This window comes from Callithrix jacchus, chromosome 19, assembly GCF_049354715.1.
Source record: "Callithrix jacchus isolate 240 chromosome 19, calJac240_pri, whole genome shotgun sequence".
Lineage (NCBI taxonomy): Eukaryota > Metazoa > Chordata > Mammalia > Primates > Cebidae > Callithrix > Callithrix jacchus.
In genome coordinates, this window is record NC_133520.1 from 24,435,543 (window position 1) to 24,457,619 (window position 22,077).

At 35.8% G+C, this 22,077-nt stretch overlaps 1 protein-coding gene across 15 annotated transcripts in view; it reads right to left on the reverse strand.

The window, feature by feature from the left end:
- The window catches only part of DENND1B (DENN domain containing 1B), a 269,554-nt gene that overhangs the window by 50,709 nt on the left and 196,768 nt on the right, over positions 1 to 22,077 (reverse strand). For all 15 annotated transcript variants that reach the window (XM_078356772.1, XM_054248143.2, XM_078356766.1 and 12 more), the window contains one exon: positions 21,970 to 22,071. In XM_078356772.1, coding sequence (XP_078212898.1) covers positions 21,970 to 22,071 — 102 coding nt within the window. The remainder of the gene's footprint in view (positions 1 to 21,969; positions 22,072 to 22,077) is intronic.

Below are 22,077 nucleotides of genomic sequence, written 5' to 3' on the forward strand. Positions count from 1 at the left end.
ATGCCGCCAGGCTGAAAGGCACCACGAGTTACCAACACAGATCTGAGCAACAGCTCTGGCTGGCCTGGTGCCGCAAGTTGTCAGCACAGATCTGGGTGGAAATTTTGACCAGCTCTGAGAGTGCCTGTGGGATGCTTCTACCCGCTCCCCAGGAAGAGGGAGAGCTGAAAACAGGGAGACAGGTGATATGGCTTGGCAGGTCCCATCCCCCAAAAGACCAGCAAACTGAAGTACTCTTGCTTAAGAGTTTTGCAGCCAGTACATCAGGCCAAGCTTCACTCAGACAATCGAGCTTGGTGGGAGGAAGGGCATCCACCATTGCAAAGGCGAGTCTAATCCCACCTGTGTGAGATTAGAAAGGCCAGAGGAAGCCTACACAGCAGGGGGGCTGAGTCCAAGGCAGCCCAGCAGTGCCCGAGGCAGCCCAGCAGTGCCCGAGGCAGCCCAGCAGTGCCCGAGACAGCCCAGCAGTGCCTCTGCAGGCAGACAAGGAACAGACTGCCTCCTCAAGTGGTTTCCTGACCCGTGAATAACCAAAAAAATGCCTCATACATAAGAGCTAAAGCTGATACCTGGCAGGCAACTATCTGGGATGAAGTTACCAGAGGAAAGATCTGGCCGCAATCCTCACTGCTTTACACCCCCTGTGGGGTGCAAATCAGGCAAGCAAGGTCTGGAGTGGACCTCCAGGAGTCTTACAGCAGAGGGGCCTGATTGTTAGAAGGAAAACTAAAAAAACCAAAAGAAATCGCATTAACATCAACAGAAAAAATGTCCACTTGGAGACCCGATCCAAAATCACCAACCTCAAAGATCAATGGTAGATAAACCCACAAAGATGGGAAGACACCAGTGCAAAAAGGATGAAATCAACAAAGACCACAATGCCTCTCCTCCTCCAAGAAATCAAAACTCCTCACCAGCAAGGGAACAAAAGAGGATGGAGAAATAGTTTGAGAACTGACAGAAGTAGGCTTCAGAAGATGGGTAATAACAAACTTCTCTGAGCTAACGGAACATGTTCTGACCCAATGCAAAGAAACTAAAAACCTTGAAAAAAGGTTAGACGAAATGCTTAACTAAAATAACCAGCTTAGAGAAGAACATAAATGACTTGATGGAGCTGAAAAACACAGCATGAGAACTTCACGAAGCATATACAAGTTTAAATAGCTCAATCAATCAAGCAGAAGAAACTATATCAGAGACTGAAGATCAACTCAATGAAATAAAACAAGAAGGCAGAAAAAAGAGAAAAAAGAGTGAAAAGAAATGAACAAAGCCTCCAAGAAAGGAATTATGCGAAAAGACCTAATCTACGCTTCACTGGTGTACCTGAACGTGATGGGGAGAATGAATCCAACCTGGAAAACACTCTTCAGGATATTATCCAGGAGAACTTCCTCAATGTAGCAAGGCAGGCCAACATTCCAATCCAGGAAATACAGAGAACACCACAAAGATATTCCTCAAGAAGAGCAACACAAGGCACATAATCGTCAGATTCACCAGGGTTGAAATAAAGGAAAAAATGCTAAGGGCAGTCAGAGAGAAAGGCTGGGTCACCCACAAAGGGAAGTCCAACAGACTCATAGCAAATCTCTCAGCAGAAACCCTACAAGCCAGAAGAGAGTGGGGGCCAATATTCAACATCCATAAAGAAAAGAACTTTCAACCCAGAATTTCATAACCAGCCAAACTAAGCTTCATAAGTGTAGGAGAAATAAAATCCTTTACGGACAAGCAAATGCTGAGAGATTTCATCGCTACCAGACCTGCCTGATAAGAGATCATGAAGGAAGCACTAAACATGGAAAGGAACAACCAGTATCAGCCACTGCAAAAACTTACCAAATGGTAAAGAACAATGATGCAATAAAGAAACTGCATCAACTAATGGGCAAAACAACCAGCCACTAACAAAATGGCAGGATCAAATTCACACATAACAATATTAACATTAAATGTAAACAGTCTAAATGCCCCAGTCAAAAGACAAAGACTGGCAAACTGGATAAGAAGCCAAGACCCACTGGTGTGCTGTCTTCAGGAGACCCAATTCACATGCAAAGACACGCATAGACTCAAAGGTATGGAGGAAGATTTACCAAGCAAATGGAAAGGAAAAAAAAAAAAAAGCAGGGATTGCAATCCTAGTCTCTGATAAAACAGACTTTAAACCAACAAAGATCAAAAGAGACAAAGAAGGGCATTACATAATGGTAAAAGGATCAATGCAACAAGAAGAGCTAACTATCCTAAAAATATATGCACCCAATACAGGAGCACCTCGATACATAAAGCAAGTTCTTGATGACCTACAAAGAGACTTAGACTCCCACACAATAATAATGGAAGACTTCCAACACTCCACTGTTAATATCAGACAGATCAAGAAGATAGAAAATCAACAAGGATATCCAGGACTTGAAAGCAAATCTGGACCAAACAGACCTACTAGACATCTACAGAACTCTCCATCCCAAATCCACAGAATATACATTCTTTTCAGCACCACATCGCACTTACTCTAAATCGGACCACATAATCGGAAGTAAATCACTCCTCGGCAAATGCAAAAAAAAGGAAATTAACAAACAGTCTCTTAGACCACAGTGCAATCAAACTAGAACCGAGGATTAAGAAACTCACTCAAAACTGCATAACTACATGGAAACTGAATAATGTGCTCCTGAATGATGACTGGATAAACAATGAAATGAGGCAGAAATAAAGATGTTCTTCAAAACCAATGAGAACAAAGATAAAACATACCAGAATCTCTGGGACACATTTAAAGCAGTGTCTAGAGGGAAATTTATAGCACTAAATGCCCACATGAGAAGTGAGGAAAAATCTCAAATTGACACCCTATCATCAAAATTGAAAGAGCTAGAGAAGCAAGATCAAAAAAAACTCAAAAGCTAGCAGAAGACAAGAAATAACTAAGATCAGAGGACCCTTCAAAAAATTAACAAATTCAGCCGCTGGTTTTTTGAAAAGATCAACAAAATAGCCAGACTAATAAAAAAGAAAAGTGAGAAGAATCGAATAGAAGCAATAAAAAAGAATAAAGGAGATATCACCACCAATTCCACAGAAATACCAACTACTACCAGAGATTACTACAAACAACTCTATGCACACAATACAGTAAGAATGGAAGAAATGGATAAATTCCTGGACACTTGCACCCAACCAAGCCTAAACCTGGAAGAAGTTGAGACCATGAATAGATCAATACAAGGGCTGAAGTTGAGGCAGCAATTAATAGCCTACCAACCAAAAAACGCCCAGGTCCAGATGGGTTCACAGCTGAATTCTACCACATGTACAAAGAGGAGCTGGTATCATTTCTTCTGAAACTATTTCAAACAATTCAAAATGAGGGAATCCTCCCTGACTCATTTTATGAGACCAACATTATCCTGATACCAAAATCTGGCAGAGACACAACCAAAAAAGAAAACTTGGGCCTATATCCATGATGAACATTGATGCAAAAATCTTCAATAAAATACTGGCACACCAAATGCAACAGCATATCAAAAAGCTTATCTACTACGATCAAGTAGGCTTCATTCTGGGGATGCAAGGCTGGTTCAACATAAGCAAATCTATAAACGTAATCCATCATGTAAACAGAACCAAAGACAAAAACCACATGATTATCTCAATAGATGCAGAGAAGGCCTTTGACAAAATTCAACAGCCCTTTATGCTAAAAATCCTCAATAAACTAGGTATCAATGAAACATATCTTGAAATAACAAAAGCTATTAATGACAAACCCACAGCCAATATCATACTGAACTGGCAAAAAATGGAAGCATTCCCATTGAAAACTGGCACTAGACAAGGATACCCTCTCTTACCACTCCTATTCAGTACAGCATTGGAAGTTCTAGCCAGAGCAATCAGAAAAGAAAAAAAAAAAAAGGTGTTCAATTAGGAAAAGAGGAAGTCAAATTGTCTCTATTTGCAGATGACATGATTTATTTAGAAGACCTTATTGTCTTAGTCCCAAATCTCCTTAAGCTGATAAGCAACTTCAGTAAAGTCTCAGGATACAAAATCATTGTGCAGAAATCACAAGCATTCCTATACACCATAACATACAGAGAGCCAAATCATGAGTGAACTCCCATTCACAATTTCTACAAAGAGAATAAAATACCTAGGAATACAACTAACAAAGAATGTAAAGGACCTCTTCATGGAGAACTACAAACCACTGCTCAAGGAAATAAGAAAGGACACAAACAGATGGAAAAACATTCCATGCTCATGGTTAGGAAGAATCAGTATTGTGAAAATGGCCATACTGCCCAAAGTAATTTATAGATTCAATGCTATCCCCATCAAGCTACCATTGACCTTCACAGAACTGGAAAAAAACACTTTAAACTTCATATGGAACCCAAAGAGAGTCCACATAGCCAAGACAATCCTAAGTAAAAAGAACAAAGCTGGAGGCATCACACTACCTGACTTCAAACTATACTACAAGGTTACAGTAATCAAAACAGCATGGTACTGGTACCAAAAAAAGAGATATAGACCAGTGGAACATAACAGAGGCCTCGGAAGCAACATGATACATCTACAACCATCTGATCTGTGACAAACCTGACAAAAGCAAGCAATGGGGAAAGGAATTCCTGTTTAATAAATGGTATTGGGAAAACTGCCTAGCCATGTGCAGAAAGCTGAAACTGGACCCCCCCTTCCTTACACCTTACACTAAAATTAACTCCAGATGGATTAAAGATTTAAACATAAGACCTAACACCATAAAAACGCTAGAAGAAAACGCTAGGCAAAACCATTCAGGATATAGGCATAGGCAAGGGCTTCATGACTAGAACACCAAAAGCAGTGACAACAAAAGCCAAAATAGACAAATGGGATCTAACTAAACTTAAGAGTTTCTGCAAAACAAAAGAAACAATCATTAGAGTGAACTGGCAACCAATAGAATGGGAAAAAGTTTTTGCAATCTACCTATCTGACAAAGGGCTAATTTGCAGAATCTACAAAGAACTAAAGCAGATTTACAAGAAAACAAACCAACCAACCCATTCAAAAGTGGGCAAAGGATATGAACAGACAATTCTCCAAAGAAGACATTTATGAGACCAACAAATATATGAAAAAAGGTTCATCATCACTGATCACTGGAGAAATGCAAATCAAACCTCATTGAGATACCATCTCATGCCAGTTAGAATGGCAATTGTTAAAAAATCTGGAGACAACAGATGCTGGAGAGGATATGGAGAATTAGGAACACTTTTACACTGTTGGTGGGAGTGTAAATTAGTTCAACCATTGTGGAAGACAGTGTGGAGATTCCTCAAGGATCTAGACATAGAAATTCCATTTGATCCAGCAATCCCATTACTGAGTATATACCCAAAGGAGTATAAATTGTTCCATTATAAAGACACATGCATACGTACGTTCATTGCAGAACTCTACAATAGCAAAGACCTGGAACCAACCCAAATGCCCATCAATGATAGACTGGACAAAGAAAATGTGGCACATATACACTGTGGAATACTATGCAGCCATAAAAAACTATGAGTTTGTGTCTTTTTTAGGGATGAGGATGAATCTGGAAACCATTATTCTCAGCAAACTGACACAAGAACAGAAAACCAAACACTGCATGTTCTCACTCATAGGCGGGTATTGAACAGTGAGAACACATGGGCACAGGGAGAGGAAAATCACACACTGGGGTCTCTTAGGGGGTGGGGGGCTAGGGAAGGGACAGCGGAGGGAGGGGCGGGAAGGTTGGGGAGGTTTAACACTGGGAGAAATGCCTGATGTAGGTGATGGGGGGATGGAGACAGCAAACCACCATGGCATGTGTGTACCTATGCAACAATCATGCACATGTACCCCAGAACTTAAAGTACAATTTAAAAAAAAAGAGTAAACTGAAACATAATTAAGATGAAAAAAAAAAAAGTGGGAAGTAAACATTGGATATACATGGACACAAAGATGAGAACAATTAACACTGGAGATTCCAAAAGTGGGGAAAGGTTGGAGAGGGGCAAAGGTTGAAAAACTACCTATGGGTTTCTATGTTCACTATCTGGGATACAGGATTATTAGAAGCCCAAACCTCAGTCTCATGCAACTTACCCATGTAAGAAACCCACATGTGCAACTCTGAATCTAAAAGAATGAATGAATGAACGCATGCATGCATGAATGTGTAAATGAAAACAACTATTAATGTAAAAAATGTGGTTTAATCATCTTTTTATCATCATCTATTGCTTTTGAGTAAACTGTGGTAAGATAGGTCTAAATAAACGTAGCCTAAAAGAATGGAATCTTAGAATTTTTTAGAGCATGAGTTGCTCTCACAAAACTTAGAATTATTTGAGGACAAGGACCATACATAACCGATTTTCACATCTTCATTATGCTTGGTATACAAAAGGTTTCCTGTAGTATAAATTAATGTGGAGTGTGGAATATAAAAAGGCCTGCATCACAACTCTGCCACTTACAAGTTTTATGATCTTCGGCTACTTGTCACCTCTGAGACTATTTCTCCTTCTGTAAAATGGGAGTAATAAAAATGCCTTATGGGGTATTGTGAGAGCTACTTAAAATAATATGAAGTGTCTGCATTGTGTATACCTAATAAATGCTAAACAATAGAGTCTACTTTCCTGAGTACCACCGCCTTTCCTATCTCTGTCAAATTTTTATGAGTTTCCCAGGGGAAGGAACACTGTCTTTCTCATGTATGCATCTTCAATAACTGGCAAATTGCCTGCTATTAAGTTCGAACTGAATAAATGTTGTGGAAAGACTCAAATACACTTTAACAAGGCTGACGTTCATATACTTTTACCTAATTTTAAAGTTAAATAATTACAATGTATAGAATAAATTCATTTCATTCTATCTTGAGATCAAGCTAGGAACTTATAATGTTGGTGTCTTTGCTATATATAATGATAATTTTTAAATAAGATGGTTTAAAATGCATGCAAAATTTGACTTGCACACATTTGTAACAGTATTATAAATCAAAGTGATCTAATTTGATAAGACTAGGCATCATTTTTTGAAAAAAATAAAGTGAAAGCAAAATGATTAAGTGAAAGTACATTACTGACAAGTATAACAAACTAAGACATCCTTTTAAAGGACTTAATTTGCTCTTAAAGATGAAGACTAGAAGACTTGCTAAAAGGTTTTCATTTTTGTGTTTACTGGAAATAATCCATCCATTCTAAAATTAAGTGGAACAGTTCAAGTCTAAAAAGCGATAAATCCCAAAACTATTTACTGATTATGCATTTTTTAGTATGAGTAACTACTTTGTGTTACAAACCTAGTGATTTGAGCCAATAGAAATTAATCACTCAGTAAAATTACATGTGTTATCACTGACTTTGCAAACAATCCTGTCAGTGACACTTACCAATGCATACAATGAATGAAAATGTTTGTTCTTATAATAAAAGATTGATTTAATGCATATACATAAACATATTATATATAGATGCATATGAATAGACACCCAGGAACAAACTGAAAAGTGTTATTAATAGAGAAGAATGCTGAATTTAACAGTTTTTCAAACACCTTTTTCTATTTTTATTCAGTAATAGCTATTTTCCCCCCAAGTACAGTTGGTTCATAGTTATACCACTTTAATTACTCCGGAGTATTTCACAGTAATTAAAGATATAAGAATAGTTTTAGTTACTGTTGCAGAGAAATAATTTTGAACTAATAAATCATCTCTGTTGAAAAAGCTAACTCTATAATGTGCTATCACATGTTGCCTGATAGTTACTTATATCATTTAGTAAACAAGTATCTGGAGGTAATTGGAAGACATACGTTTTGGAAGAATTTCTTTGTTATAAGTAATGACAAGATTGTTACTAACAAAAGTGACACAGGTATAACATAAAGTTAGGTTGCAAGTCGATTTTTAAAAGAATATAAGAATTTGCTTTAAGATGATTCTTTTATGTAAATCTCAATATTTTTCTTTTTATTTCAAAAGAAAAGAAATCTAGATCTAAACATGTTAATTAATCACATCAAAACATAAATAACATAAATTCATAGATAGTATCCCATAGTACAGATTCCATAGTTTTATTATAAATTATAAATAGATAACATTGATTTAAATAATAATCTATGTAATTCTCAAGATCAATGATATTATTCCCTCTAAATCATCGACAACTGCCAAGAACCAGATTTTGTTAAACCTTATGATATAATCTTTTTTGCTTTTGGAGATGTCAAGGATTTTAGGAGTTACATGAGCCAGAAACCATGGACAAAAACTGATATACATGTTATATAACACCAGAGGCCACCCCTGAGTTTTCAATCAGGGTTCCCTTACATCAAAATGATATATATAAAATCATTAATTAGTCCAGTCCATTATATTGTAGGAATGCCTCTCAGGTGAGGGCAATTAGCTTTGCAGGTTTCCTTTAAACTTTGCTTATGACATGATCTTGAACTGACAGGTTACAAGATAAATATTTTCAAACAGCAAAACTGCTTCTGGCTCTTCTTTTTGATATTGATGTCACGAAGGTTTTTAAAGGTGTTTTTAACTTCAAATAGCCATCTAAGAGGACATTGAGTCAATTTAAAGAAATTATCTGTTGCTTTAAACAAACTCCAATAAGTAATATTGTTAAATAAAAATTAACATTCACCATTCAAATTTATTTTTCAAAATACAATTAAATATAAAATTAATGTTTCAAATACATAATATAAAAAATAGACTCCATAGGAAGCTTCTTTCCAAAAAATATAAAGAATATGTTTTGATTAAAGTCACAGATTACACTTTAATATATTTGCTAGTAAACCGGTAGGAATGTTTATGCCCTCTAAGAGATAAATTGTATGCCTTTAACAATTCTTTAATTATTGACCAGTCAGTGTATTTCCAGCATTTAATCTAGAAACACTAAAAGAATTTATGGTATTATCAGTGTTCTAATTCCCTTATTGGTTGGGACATTATGTTTTATATAAATATTTAATTGCAATCAATCCATCAAAACTCTACTACAATAATTGATTTTCAGGATTGTAATATCATTTTAAAAGAAATATTTGATTTTCTGTTTTAAAACAAACTTATAAAAAAGATTCTGGTAGTGGGATGGGTCGGTGGTACAGTTCTCTGCCAAGCTGAGGAAGTCGGTGTTGCTTTTTGTGCTGACATGGCAGTGTGATTACTGAAGCAAAGCTGCAGAAGCGCTGGAGCAACACAATAAACAAATCTACACACCCAAATTCCTTCTCCAGCCTGGAGGAGATATTACCATAGCCCAGAAATTTATCTCACATTAGAAACCCTTCTTAAGTACAAAGATAAGAGATAACTAAGAAAGTCTTGAGAGCTAGAGAAAAATAGTTTTAAAAATCAATCAGCAATGAAGGAAAAAATTTAAATATAGTAAAAATTTGCTTTCAAAAATATATTAATTTCTTACGAATCTTTAAAATTTGCCTTTCTATATAATGCTCTGGGCTAAAAATTTAATAAGTAGTCTAATTTAAATATTTCTTCTTATAAATGTTCAGTAAACCTTGACAGGTTAGTGAAACCTATACTGAAGTGTTACAATAAATTACATCAACAGATATTTATAGACACCTGCTAAATGCAAGGCATTCAGTTAGTAGCTATATATAAACACAAACTGTCTATAACAAGTTGGAATAAGCAAGGTAGGTCAGCTCAAACCCAGAAAATTAAGTATGTGAAAGAATAGAAATAAATTCTTATTTTTATGCCATTAGGTGACAACTATCAGACTCCAGTATACTAAATTAGATTACTGTGGTATCATGAACAGGAAAATACTATAGAGATTATTAAGAGCCCATTCAGTGCAATGTATTATTAGAACTAATAACTTAAAATAACAGTAATAAGACAACAATACTACTTTCAAGGATATGTCAATTGACATTAAGTAATTTGCTAAAGAATTAAGTCTGCTGAATTTTATGATCATCAGACCAAAAGAATCAACTAATTATATTATTCAGTGAATAACTGAATGTATGTTATATTCCAGGCAGTTTTCCAGATACCTGAAATATAGGAATGAATGAAGCAGGCAAAAATCCAAGCCCTTGTGATGCTTAAATATCTAGTAGAGATAGGGGAAGAGTTATAGCATGAAATAAGAAACGATAAATGATGTGTATAGTATGTGAGAAGGTGATGAGTGTTAGAGAATAAGATAGACTTGCATAAGGGAAGTCAGGAAATCTGGGGCAAGAAACTTTTCATTTTAAATAGTGTGGTCAGGGTAGGTCTTGTGAAAACAGCATTTAAGCCAAGTCTTGAAAGCTATGAGGAGGTTTAATGAGGGAAGAGGATTCCATGCAGAGGGAATAGCTAGAGTAAATACCTACACTGAAGTAGGAAGAGGCACATACTCAGTAGGCCTGTGGGAGGCTCCAAATATCAGGAGAAAATCTCCCCAGCCATAATGACTATTCTCACTCTAAATTTATAAACTTCAACCTCCAATAGGATTTGAATAGCAATTTTATTTTACTTTGCAGTCATTCCATTCACTCTCCCTATCCACTTCACAATGTCCTATCTTCTTTCTCCTTAAACATTTAATGACCTCCCCTATTCTCTCTCAGTTTATGATCTTGCTTCCTAATTTCACCAAAGAAGAGAAAACTGAAGTAATTAAAAGAGAAATTCTACAAGTTCAAAGTCACACATTTACCTACCTCCTCCATCTGTGCTCACAGACTGCCTTTTCTTCTGTTATGAATAAATTGTGCTCCTTGAAAAGACTACCTTCTCTAACAACTTTTCCTTCTCTCTTCTGAATATAGTTTTCTTTCTAGGTCTTCCCAACAGCATACAAACATATTATTTCTTCTCTGGACCCAACTTTTGTATTCTTAACAGTAAAATTCAAATGAGCTGTCAGTACTTTGTGTCTATGTCCTCTCCTTTCATGCTTCAATCACAATTTCTTCCTCACCACTTCAGCAAAATTGCTCTTGCTAAAGTCATCATATATCCACGGTTACTAAATGCAGTAATCAATTCCAGGTCCTTGTTTAACTAGCCTGTCATGAGCATTTGACAGTGGTGATCCCTCCCTCTTTGGTATTCTTGTTGGCTGCTAATATAAAGTACTCTTCTGATTTCTGTCCTACCTAATCAGTCATCCACTCTTTCATGGTCTCCATTGCTACTGCCCTCTTATGATACTTTCTTATTTCTATTTCTACTTATTCCTTTGGCAATCTCACCTAATCTACAGGCGGATGGCTTTAAATACTACCTATATGCTCAATACTCTGAAATTTGTATCTCCAGTCCAGTTTTCTCCTCTCCTCCTTTATCCATCCACTTGCCTAACCAATATCCTGCTTGCATCTCTAAGAGACATCTTGATTTAATATGTGTGAAAATCAACTCCTGTTATTGCCAAAATCATCATCTGCCCATAATCATCCCCATCTCAATTTTAATTGAGACAAGTACTTCCTTCCAGTTTCTCAGATAAGACAATATGGAATCATCCATGACTCTGCTTTCTCTCACCTTTGTATTAAATCCTTGAGAATACACATTGGCTTTATTTATAAAATAAACCCATATTCTGACCAAATCTCATCATATCTTCCATCAACAGTTCCACATTGCCATCAATTTCTCACCTAGATGATAGCAATAGCCTTCTAAATCTTCTTTCTCTCTGTTATCACTTTTGGCCACCTCACAGGATACTGCTGAAATGACACATATTCCAGGAAATCTACATTGACTGTATTATTTTAAATTACATCCTACCCTCACCTCTGGTAGTCCCCATTTAACATACCCTGTTCTATTTACTTTCCCATACTACTTCTGACCTTTGAAGATCTACATTATTTATTAAATTATAATTTGCTATTAGAAATAAAAGCTTCAAAATGTCAGAAATTGTTTTCTTCTTTATTTTCTGATGTATCTCACACAAAACACTGCTTATTATATAATGGATACAGACATATCCCATTTTATTGAACTTCACTTCACTGCACTTCAAAGACAGCATATACAAATTGAAGGTTTATGGCAACCCTACATTGAGCAAGTCTATCAGTGACATTTTCACAATAGCATCTGCTTACTTTGTAACCCTGTGTCATATTTTGGTAACTCTTAGAAGATTTCAAGCTTTTTCATTATAATTATATGATTATATTATATGATTATAGTTGTTATGGTGAGTTGTGATCAGTGATCTCTGATGTTACTATTGTAATTGCTTTAGGGTACCAGGAACTAGCCCCATGTAAGTCAGCAAACTTAATTGATAAATGTGTGTGTGTCCTGACTGCTCCACTGACTGGCCATTCTCCCATTTCTCACACTCTCCTCAGGCTTCCCTATTCCCTAATTAATAACCTTCCAATGACCTCTACGCATCCGAGTTAAAAAGCTAAAAGTGATGAAGCTTGTGAGGAAGACATGTCAAAAACTGAGACAGCCTGAAAGCCTGGCCACTTGGACCAAGCAGTTAAGATAAGTTGTGGATGCAAAGGAAAAGTTCTTGAAGGAAATGCAAAGTGCTACTGCAGTGCACACATGAACGATAAATGAAACAGCCTTACTGCTGTGATGGAGAATGTTTGAGTGGTCCAGATAGATATATCAACCCAGCCATGACACTCCCCTAGGCCAAAGTCTAATCCAGAGCAAGATCCTAACTCTCTTCAATTCTGTGAAGAGTGAGAGATGAGACAACGCTGTAGGAGAAAATTATGAAGCTAGCAGACATTGGTTCATGAGGTTTAAGGAAAGAAGCCATCTTACAGATAACAGTAGATGGTAAAGCAGCAGAAGCTGTAGCAAGTTATCCAAAAGATCTAGCTAAGATCATCGATGAAAGTGGCTAGACTGAACAACACATTTCCCAATGAAGATGAAACAACGTTCTATTGGAAGAAGATATCATCCAGGGCATTCACAGCGAGAAAGGAGAAGTTAATGTGGCTTCAAGGCTTCAAAGCTTCAAAGGACAGGCCAACTCTTGTTAGGGGATAGTGCAGCTGGTGAAATACATGTATGAAGGGACATTCAATGTGACTGCATATTGCATTAGAATAGGAGACTGGGCAAGGATTTGAAGCCCAGAGAGAGACCAAGTATCTTATATAGTGTGATACTCTAAGAAAGTGGCAGGACCAGGATACAAATCCATATCTATCAGATTCTAAGCCAATACTCTTAACAGGGGAACAGACATGCCATTAGTGACACTCAATGGTGTGACCAAGAACTCAAAGCCAAAGAATGAATATGGCGTATTTAACTGAAATCTTAATTTTATTTTAATATGAAGGTAAGAAGAGGTAATACAACCAGTATTTAAAATGCTTTCACTTAAAAATAAACACCGCTATGTTGTGGTATAGAATGTACAACGTGTACAAATGTTTTGCAAAAATGCAGAATGCTTCTGAAAATGTGTTTGTCAGTGGACATCTACAGCCAACCCCTCATACTCTTAAAAAATATGTATTTTCTTCTGCCATGGGGGGCATCTGTTGGATAGAAAAGTTTGAGAAATACACATTTTTATTACTCAATGAAAGATAGACAAGGTTTTGGGGGAATGCTTAAAAAGATTTTTCCAATTTGAATCTTTCTTATTTTCCTCCCTAATAGAGTTAGAATTTGGACAAGGAGAATTATTTGAATTATCTATTTTAATATACTTGAGTTCCTTCAGTATTATATAAGTTTCCTAACAATAATCTAGATTACCAGTTAAAAGAGCCAATATTCATAGATATCCCATTAATTTACAGTTCTAAATGAGGCTCTAGGATTGACACACTAAATTCAGTGAGAGTACATGAATAAATAAAATGTGTTTAAACTAATATAGGCACAGAAAAAAGGAGTACAGACTTAGTGAGGGGGAGGGACACTTAGGGAAGACTTAAGAGAGGTGAAAGTCAGTATAAAAAAATTACAATAATGGGATCAATTCTATAACTCAGACATGAACAAAGCTCTAAATCTACAAAATGATTGACATAAGGATTGACATTTGAACTATTACAGCCACTTGCTGTAACTACATTGTGGTATAGAATATACAATGTACATAAAATTTTGGAAAAATGCAAAATGCTTCCTAACATAAGCTTATCAGTGGGCTCATACAACCACTCCCTCATACGCTTTAAAAATATGTTTTCTCTTCTGCCAGGGGAGCACTCTGTTGGATAGAAAAGTTTGAGAAATACACATTTATATTACTATATGAAAAGTAGGAAAAGTTTTGGGGGAAAGGTTTCGTTTTGCCATGATCCTTAGACATGGCAAATGAATGGTAAAATGAACAAAAAAACTTCAGTTCTGGGGTCCTTAATAATAAGCAATAAATAATTTCCTTCTTTCTATTAGTATGAGATAAAAGTAAGAGACCTGAAAATAATAGCTTAAATCTTTCTTTGTAAAGCTGGTAGCTAAAGAAAGATGGTGATATCAGAGTTGTAGATTTAAGGAGTTGTTTCTGGGATTCCTTCCAAATCCATTATCTAAAGAGAAATTCATATAAATGGAACCCACTATCATTCATCTAAGCTGTTTATTTCAAAGTATCATGGAATGTTCGAGATGAGAGGTATCTCAAACTCAGTGATCTTTTACTCTTAACTCATGTTCCAGATGCAGAAACTGAGACCAAAAGAGGTTAAGATGTCAATTGTCAATGAAAATACAGCCTACTACCGAATGATGTATAAACATTAAAAATATATATGTTTTCATACAATACTTTCATTAAATATTAACAATTTTAATAATAATAATAATAAAGCACAGATAGTTGGTAGCTTAAGAGGGGAAGATTTTGCTCAAACGATACAAAGTTTCAGTTAGACAAGAGTAATAGGTTTTTGAGATCTACTGCATGGTAGTGACCACAATTAATACTATTGTACTGTACATTTCAAAATTGCTAAAAGAGTAGATTTTTTTTTTTTTTGACAGAGTCTTGCTCTGTCACCCAGGCTGGACTGTACTGGCACAATCTCGGCTCACTGCAACCTCTGCCTCCCGGGTTCAAGATATTCTCCTGCTTCAGCCTCACATGTAGCTGGAATTACAGGCATGTGCCACCCTGCCTTGCTAATTTTTGTATTTTTATTAGAGACGGAGTTTCACCATGTTGTCCAGGCTGGTCTTGAACTCCTGACCTCAGGCAATCCACCCCCATCAGCTTCCCAAAGTGCTGTGATTACAGGCATGAATCACTGCATCTAGCCTAAAAGAGTAGATTACAAACGTTCTCAACACTAAAAAAACTATTTGAGGTGATAGAGATGTTAACTGGCTTGACATAATCATTCTACAATGTGTATGTGTAACAAAATATCACATTGTAACCCATAAACGTACACAATTATTGTCAACTAAAACTTTTAAAAAATACAACAAAACATATACAGTTGAAATATTTTAAAAATGATATGTAAACTAGAACACTGCACTTCCTTGAAAGGTCCCTCCCTTTGTGCCCCTCCCTTTCTATGGAGGAGCCCACAATCCTATCTTGGCTTTTTTATTTTCCTTAAGGATCATAATCACAATATTGGGGTTTATTTAAAAGACTTCAAAATTTATTTTAAATAGCTTACAAAGAATAGTGGTTATATTTATAGAACATTTTATAAAACAGTCAATATTTGCCTTCCTTTATGGTTTTATCACATAAACATGTTCACCTAAATAATGTATCATTTAGCTTTTCTTGCTTTTGAACATTACATAAAATGTCTCATCACATATTTTCTTCAGTAACTTTCTCCTTTTGATTCATTCATTTTCAGTTTTGCTGTAGTGAATTCATTTCCCTGATGTACAGTGTTCTATTGCATGGATATAACAATCTATTGATTTTAACACTGATGGATAGCTAAGATTACTTCCTGGCTTTGCTTTTATGAGCAATTTTGGTAAATGACTTTTGGTGCACATTTCAAAGTGCAATTTCTGGGTCACAGGAAATTCATATGCTAAAAATAAAATAGTACCAAAGTGCTAACTTGTGCAAATTTACACTCCAGTAAAGAGTTAAATCTTTGTCCCTTGATCCATGTTTTTGCCCAAATTTGGGATTTTCAGGTTTTTAAAACTTGGGCAGTCTGGTGAATGTGAAGTACGATCTCATTGTTTTTTGTTTGACATTCTCTGATTACAAATGAGGCTGAGTATCTTGCTGATCATTGTTAGTGATGTAAGTGTCTTCATCTGCATGTGTCTATTCAAATCTTTTGAACAATTAAATTATATTGGATCGTATGTTTTTTGCTGGCATGTGGTAGTTTGTTTTTTATATCGTAGATTCTAAATCCATGAGTGATTTATATATATCGCAAATACACTTCTTTTGATGACCAAAAGTTCTGAATTTCAATAAAGTCAAATTTATTACATCATGTCTTAAGAAACATCAATCTTCAAAGAAATAAAAATGTCAGTTTGTTGTGTTTGTTTCTAAATCTTTATACTTTTTTTTTTTTTTGCTAAACTGTATATGCTAGGAGTTCCAATAAGAAGAGTTGACATCATGGCACATGCCTGTAGTCCCTGCTTCTCAGGAGGCTGAGGCAGAAGAATTGCTAAGACCCAGGAGGTGGAGGTTGCAGTAAGTGGAGATCGTACCACTGCACTCCAGTCTGGGCAACAGAGTGGACTCCATCTCAAAAAAAAAAAAAAAAAAAAGAAGAAGAAGAAGAAGAAGAAGAAGAAGAAGAGCTGACATCTTTCTCAGAGGGACATTTTTAGTGTTTGAAGATTCAGTATGATACCTGCTGAAAATCTCTTTCACCATGCTTTTTTTTTTTCCTAGTTTTTATCATGAATAGCTATTAATTGTATAAAATTTGTGGCACCTGTTGAGATGATCTAATAAGTTTTCTTCTGTAATCAGTTAATACATTTAATTATATTGACAGGTTTTCACGTGCAACTGCTATTTCCTTTCTGGGATAAATGCTATTAATCATGAAGTATTATCCTTTTTATATATTGCTAGAATGAGTTGCAAGTATTTTGTCTAAATTCTTTCATGTGAGACTGTCCTATAATGCTCTCTTCTCACACTGTCTTAGGCTTTGGAATCAAGACTATGTTAGCTTTACAAAATCAGTTAAGGAGCATTTCCTGTTTGCTATATTCAAAATGAGAACTTTTTGGAATTTGAATTGGAGCCATTCGAGTCTTAAACATATAAAATAATTTGACTGCGTTATACAATCAATACTGTTTGAATTTAATTCATATATTTAACTCTTATTTTGCTCTTCCTTACTTCTTGTATCTCAGACCTTCCAGCTTGGATCTTTCATTTGAGAAAATTTTCTCCCCGAGGTACTTGCCTAAGGATTTCTTTTTGCTGTTGGTGTATCAGTCAGGGTTCAACCAGAGAAGAAAAACCAGTTGGAGATTCTATATATACACATACACACATAAGATTTATGAGAAGGAATAGGCTTAGCAAGTCTGAAATTCACAGGACAGGCTGTCAGTAAAGGAAAATCATGGGCAGTCTTGAACTAAGGCCCAAGTAGTCATCCACAAGTAGGATTCTTCTCTCTCTGAAGGAAACCTTACTCCTGTTTTGTTGCTGTTGTTGTTGTTTGCTTGTTTTGATACAGGGTCTTACTGTGTTGCCCAGGCTGAAGTGCAGTGGCAGGCACACTCACAGCTCACTGCAGCCACAACCTCCTAGGCTCAGGTGACCCATGTTAGCCTCCTTGTAGCTGGGACTAAAGGTATGCATCACCATGTCCAGCTAATTTTTGTATTTTTTTTTCTTTTGAGATGGAGTTTCGCTCTTGTTACCCAGGCTGGAGTGCAATGGCACGATGTCGGCTCACCGCAACCTCGGCCTCCTGGGTTCAGGCAATTCTCCTGCCTCAGCTTCCTGAGTAGCTGGGATTACAGGCATGTGCCACCATGCCCAGCTAATTTTTTGTATTTTTAGTAGAGACGGGGTTTCACCATGTTGACCAGGATGATCTCGATTTCTTGACCTCGTGATCCACCCGCCTCGGCCTCCCAAAGTGCTGGGATAACAGGCGTGAGCCACCGCGCCCGGCCCTAATTTTTGTATTTTTTATAGCAATGGGGTTTCACCATCCTGCCCGGGCTGGTTAGTCCTGTTTTTAAGGCTTTCCAAGTGATTCAGATAGGTCCACCCATCAAATTATCTAGAACAGTCTTCTTTATTTAGAGTCAAATGATTTGGAGATTTCATTTTATCTGTAAAATCCCTGCATAGCAAGACCTAAATTATTGTTTGATGGAATAATTGGGGATGATGGCCTAGCCAAGTAGATACATCAATAAAACCAATACAAGTTGGGCTGGGGAGGGGAAACGCGGTTTCTGTTGGTAAATGTCCTCATGTAACTCATAATTAAAAGGTGCTTTGTTTGGCGAGAATTCTAGGTATTTTTATCTCAAGACATTGAAGATATCATGCCAGTATCTTCTAGATTCCTTTGTTGCTGATGTGAAATTGGCAATATGTTGTTCCTTTGAAGGTAATCTTTCCTCTCTTCTATTTTTGAAAATTTGCTGCAGTTGCTGAAAAAAATATTCCCCTTTCTTTAATGTTTCATCGCTGAATATACACTGTGTATGGGCACAGATTCCTTTTTCTTTATTCAATTTGGATGTTAAGACTTTATAAATTTATAAAGTGGTATATTTTCATAGGTTCTGGCAGTATCCTTTCAACTACTGTCTCTGCTCCATTTTCTGTCTTCACCTGTTAGAACTGACTATATGAATTTTAAGACATTCTTACTCTACCCTCTATCAGCTTCCTATATTTTCTATTTCTCTGTCTTTCCATACCATATTCTGTACGACTTCTTTTTCAAATATATCTTTAGCTTAGCAAGTCTCTCTTCATTTAGATCTGATCTGCAGTTACACCCATCAACTTCTTTAATTTCAATTATTACATGCTTCCTTAACAGAAGTTTATTTGCTACCTTTTTGAAACTGGCTTTGCACTCTTTTAAGTTTTCCTTCTCTGAACATTTTAAAGCTTGTTTCTTTTTTCAACCTGTTAAACCTGGCTATTTCATATTCTATTTCTGATCATTCCAATGTTTAAAGTATTTTCAAGTCATTTTGTCTGTTGTTTCTGCCAGCTTTCATTTATAATTTGTTTTCTTGTATTTTTAATCATTTTTAACAGTAAAATTTCCTTTTGGATTTTAGCTGAATGAAAGAATTCTTTGATGCCTGGCTGTAGGTGATTTCCTCAAGAGAGAATGTATGTTTTCTTCTTCTTGAGATCTAGGGGCACTAACATTTAGGATCACTTTAAATTTGGTTTGAGTTTTGTCAGACAAAATCAGAAAATATGAATTCAGGTTGCAAACTCCTGTGCAGGCTGACACGTGGTTACTTCTTAGCAGGACTTTCCCTTCCCTCTACCCAGCACTAATGCTTTGGATATGTAAGTTTCCTTACAGATCTCCAGAAAACTGAGAAAAGAAGCACCTTTATTTCTAGTCTATTTGTACACTAAGTCTTCTCAGCATTATGGGAACTGGGTCTCCTAATACACTTCTTATCTTGTAAAGTGAGCACTAGGCTTTGACATAAGGAGTTCTTTAAATGTTATGTTTTAAATTGTAGCATGTAGGTTATCTATGGATCCTACCCTGCCATATTATCAGAGATAAAACTTCACTTTAACTTTTTCCTTAAAACTATATGCTACTCTCCTGGGTCAAAGTCCTCTCAAATTTGAAGTATAAGCTGTGCTAGGAGTTAACCTGAATAATTCTAGATCTATAATGGATCACAAAGCCATAGTCATAAATCTTTTGTATCTAATAAATATTTTTATATATTTTTTCAGCCATATCAGTAGTGTCTTTGAGGATTCATCTGTATTAGTTTTTTACCAATTGACTCTTCTTTTAGAAGTTCGTGAAACTCTATCAACAAGAATCTTTTCAATCCTTTCAGGACTAACTTCAAGTATCACTCTTTAAAGAGTCATGAGTATATCCAGTACTAGAAGACAGCCAATTTGTGCAAGAAAAACTATATTGTCCACATAATTAGTTCTCTGGTTGACCATTTTCATATTTTACATTTAACCTTCTTGACCAAATTGTATTTTTTTAAAAGTCCTACACAGATATATATTTTTCTAATGTAATTTCTCTAAGAATGAGGCAGACATTAAGATTTGCTGAGCATCAACAAAGCACCATGTATTGTGCTGAGAGTGCACCTGTATTAATTCACATAAACCTTATTATAATCCTTCAAATAAACCTTATTATAATCCTGTGAGGTAGGCAGGTGGTAATATTTCTATTTTAAAGAAAAAGAAATATATGCTAATGAAAAATAGATATTCTGTGATATAGTCAAGATGTATATGCTTCTGTAACAATGCAAAAAAAACACAACACTTTTATTCACTTTTTAATAAAACATTTAGTATGGTAAGGATCTAGTTGCAGAAGCTCATGATCAAATGAAAGTAAGTTAGATATTCTACCTACCCATTCAATCCTTGACCCTCATATAATTTAATCTTCGCAACCCAATTTTGATAGTGGAAGACAGTGATAGAGAAAAATACAAAAAGGTACCGATATTTTACTCAACAAGCATGCACTGCATGACTAGCTTGGGATTGTACTGTGCTATACTTCAGCATTTATAAAGCACTATCACTTGATCTTCCTTTCAACCCTGGGAAGTAATTCAGTCTATGCTTGGATACCTCTAGGGACAAAAAGCTCCAAAAGCATCCCACTCCATTTTCTGGAAATTCACAAGACATCTCTGATCCTGAAATTCATGCCTCTTAGGTTTGTGTGTAGGATAGCTTTAACCCTTTCCTTAATATAAAACTTCACTTACTGGAAGACAGGTATCTCCCCCGCTCCAGAGTATTTTCTAATCTCATATTATTTCTTTAAATTTCCTCAATAGTAGCATTAATTGTTGTCATGCTGATTTCTTTACTGACCTAATTTGAAGGTTGCTTTGAGTTATATATCTTCACTTCTAACAGTTCAAAGAAATCTGTTAGATTGTCAGCTTTTCAAGGGCATTACTGAGTTTTATTCATTTTTGTATCCTGGCCCTGAGCACACTTTATGACACACAGTAGGTCTACATTAAATGCTTAATTCACATAGTAAACTTTACACTTAAAATTGTCATGTGGAATAAGAAAAGCAAGTGTTAAGAACTTAATTCAAATTTTGTATATAGAAACTAAGTAAGGCAACCCAGTTTAAGAGACTTGCTGTTATAACACAATGGGATGACAGAACCAGTGCATCCAAATATTCTGAAATCTGATGTCAAGCTACGGCTTTCTTGAAATAGCAATTATATTTTCTGAACCAAAAATCAGGACAAACAGCATAACTATGAGTCTTATTTTTAATTCTGAATTTATGAGTAATAAAAAGTCTTAAAAAGCTTAAAAAGTTAAATATTCATTTTATGAATTATTTTATAGACTGTATTACATTGGAATACTCCTATAAAAAATAGTTTTTTGTTTACCATATTGATCCAGCATACAAAAATAACTTCTCCAAGGATGCCTTATATAAATAAAACTAGTCTCTTCTTCTGTGAATGTATATCCTTCCTCAATGAGACCTTAAGCTCAGCAACATTTGATGAGAAATGTTTTAATAACAAAGTTATTACATAATATTTCTAGAGTGCTTTATCATAACAAGCTACACAGGTATAAAAGAAAGAAAAATTTCCTGAAATTCTAGGAAGGATGCTACTCAGGGCTGTACAGTTTTATAGCGATACAAATGTGTGAAACTGACAATGTTCCGTTACAAAAGAATAATGTGGATGTCCACTCTTACCTGTTTAAAAAGCTGGAGGTTAACTGCAGTCTCCAGGAAGTGTTTCATCACGCTTGAGCGGTGCTTTACAAAACTCTCCTCACAGAAAGTGACGGGCTCACCCTAGAT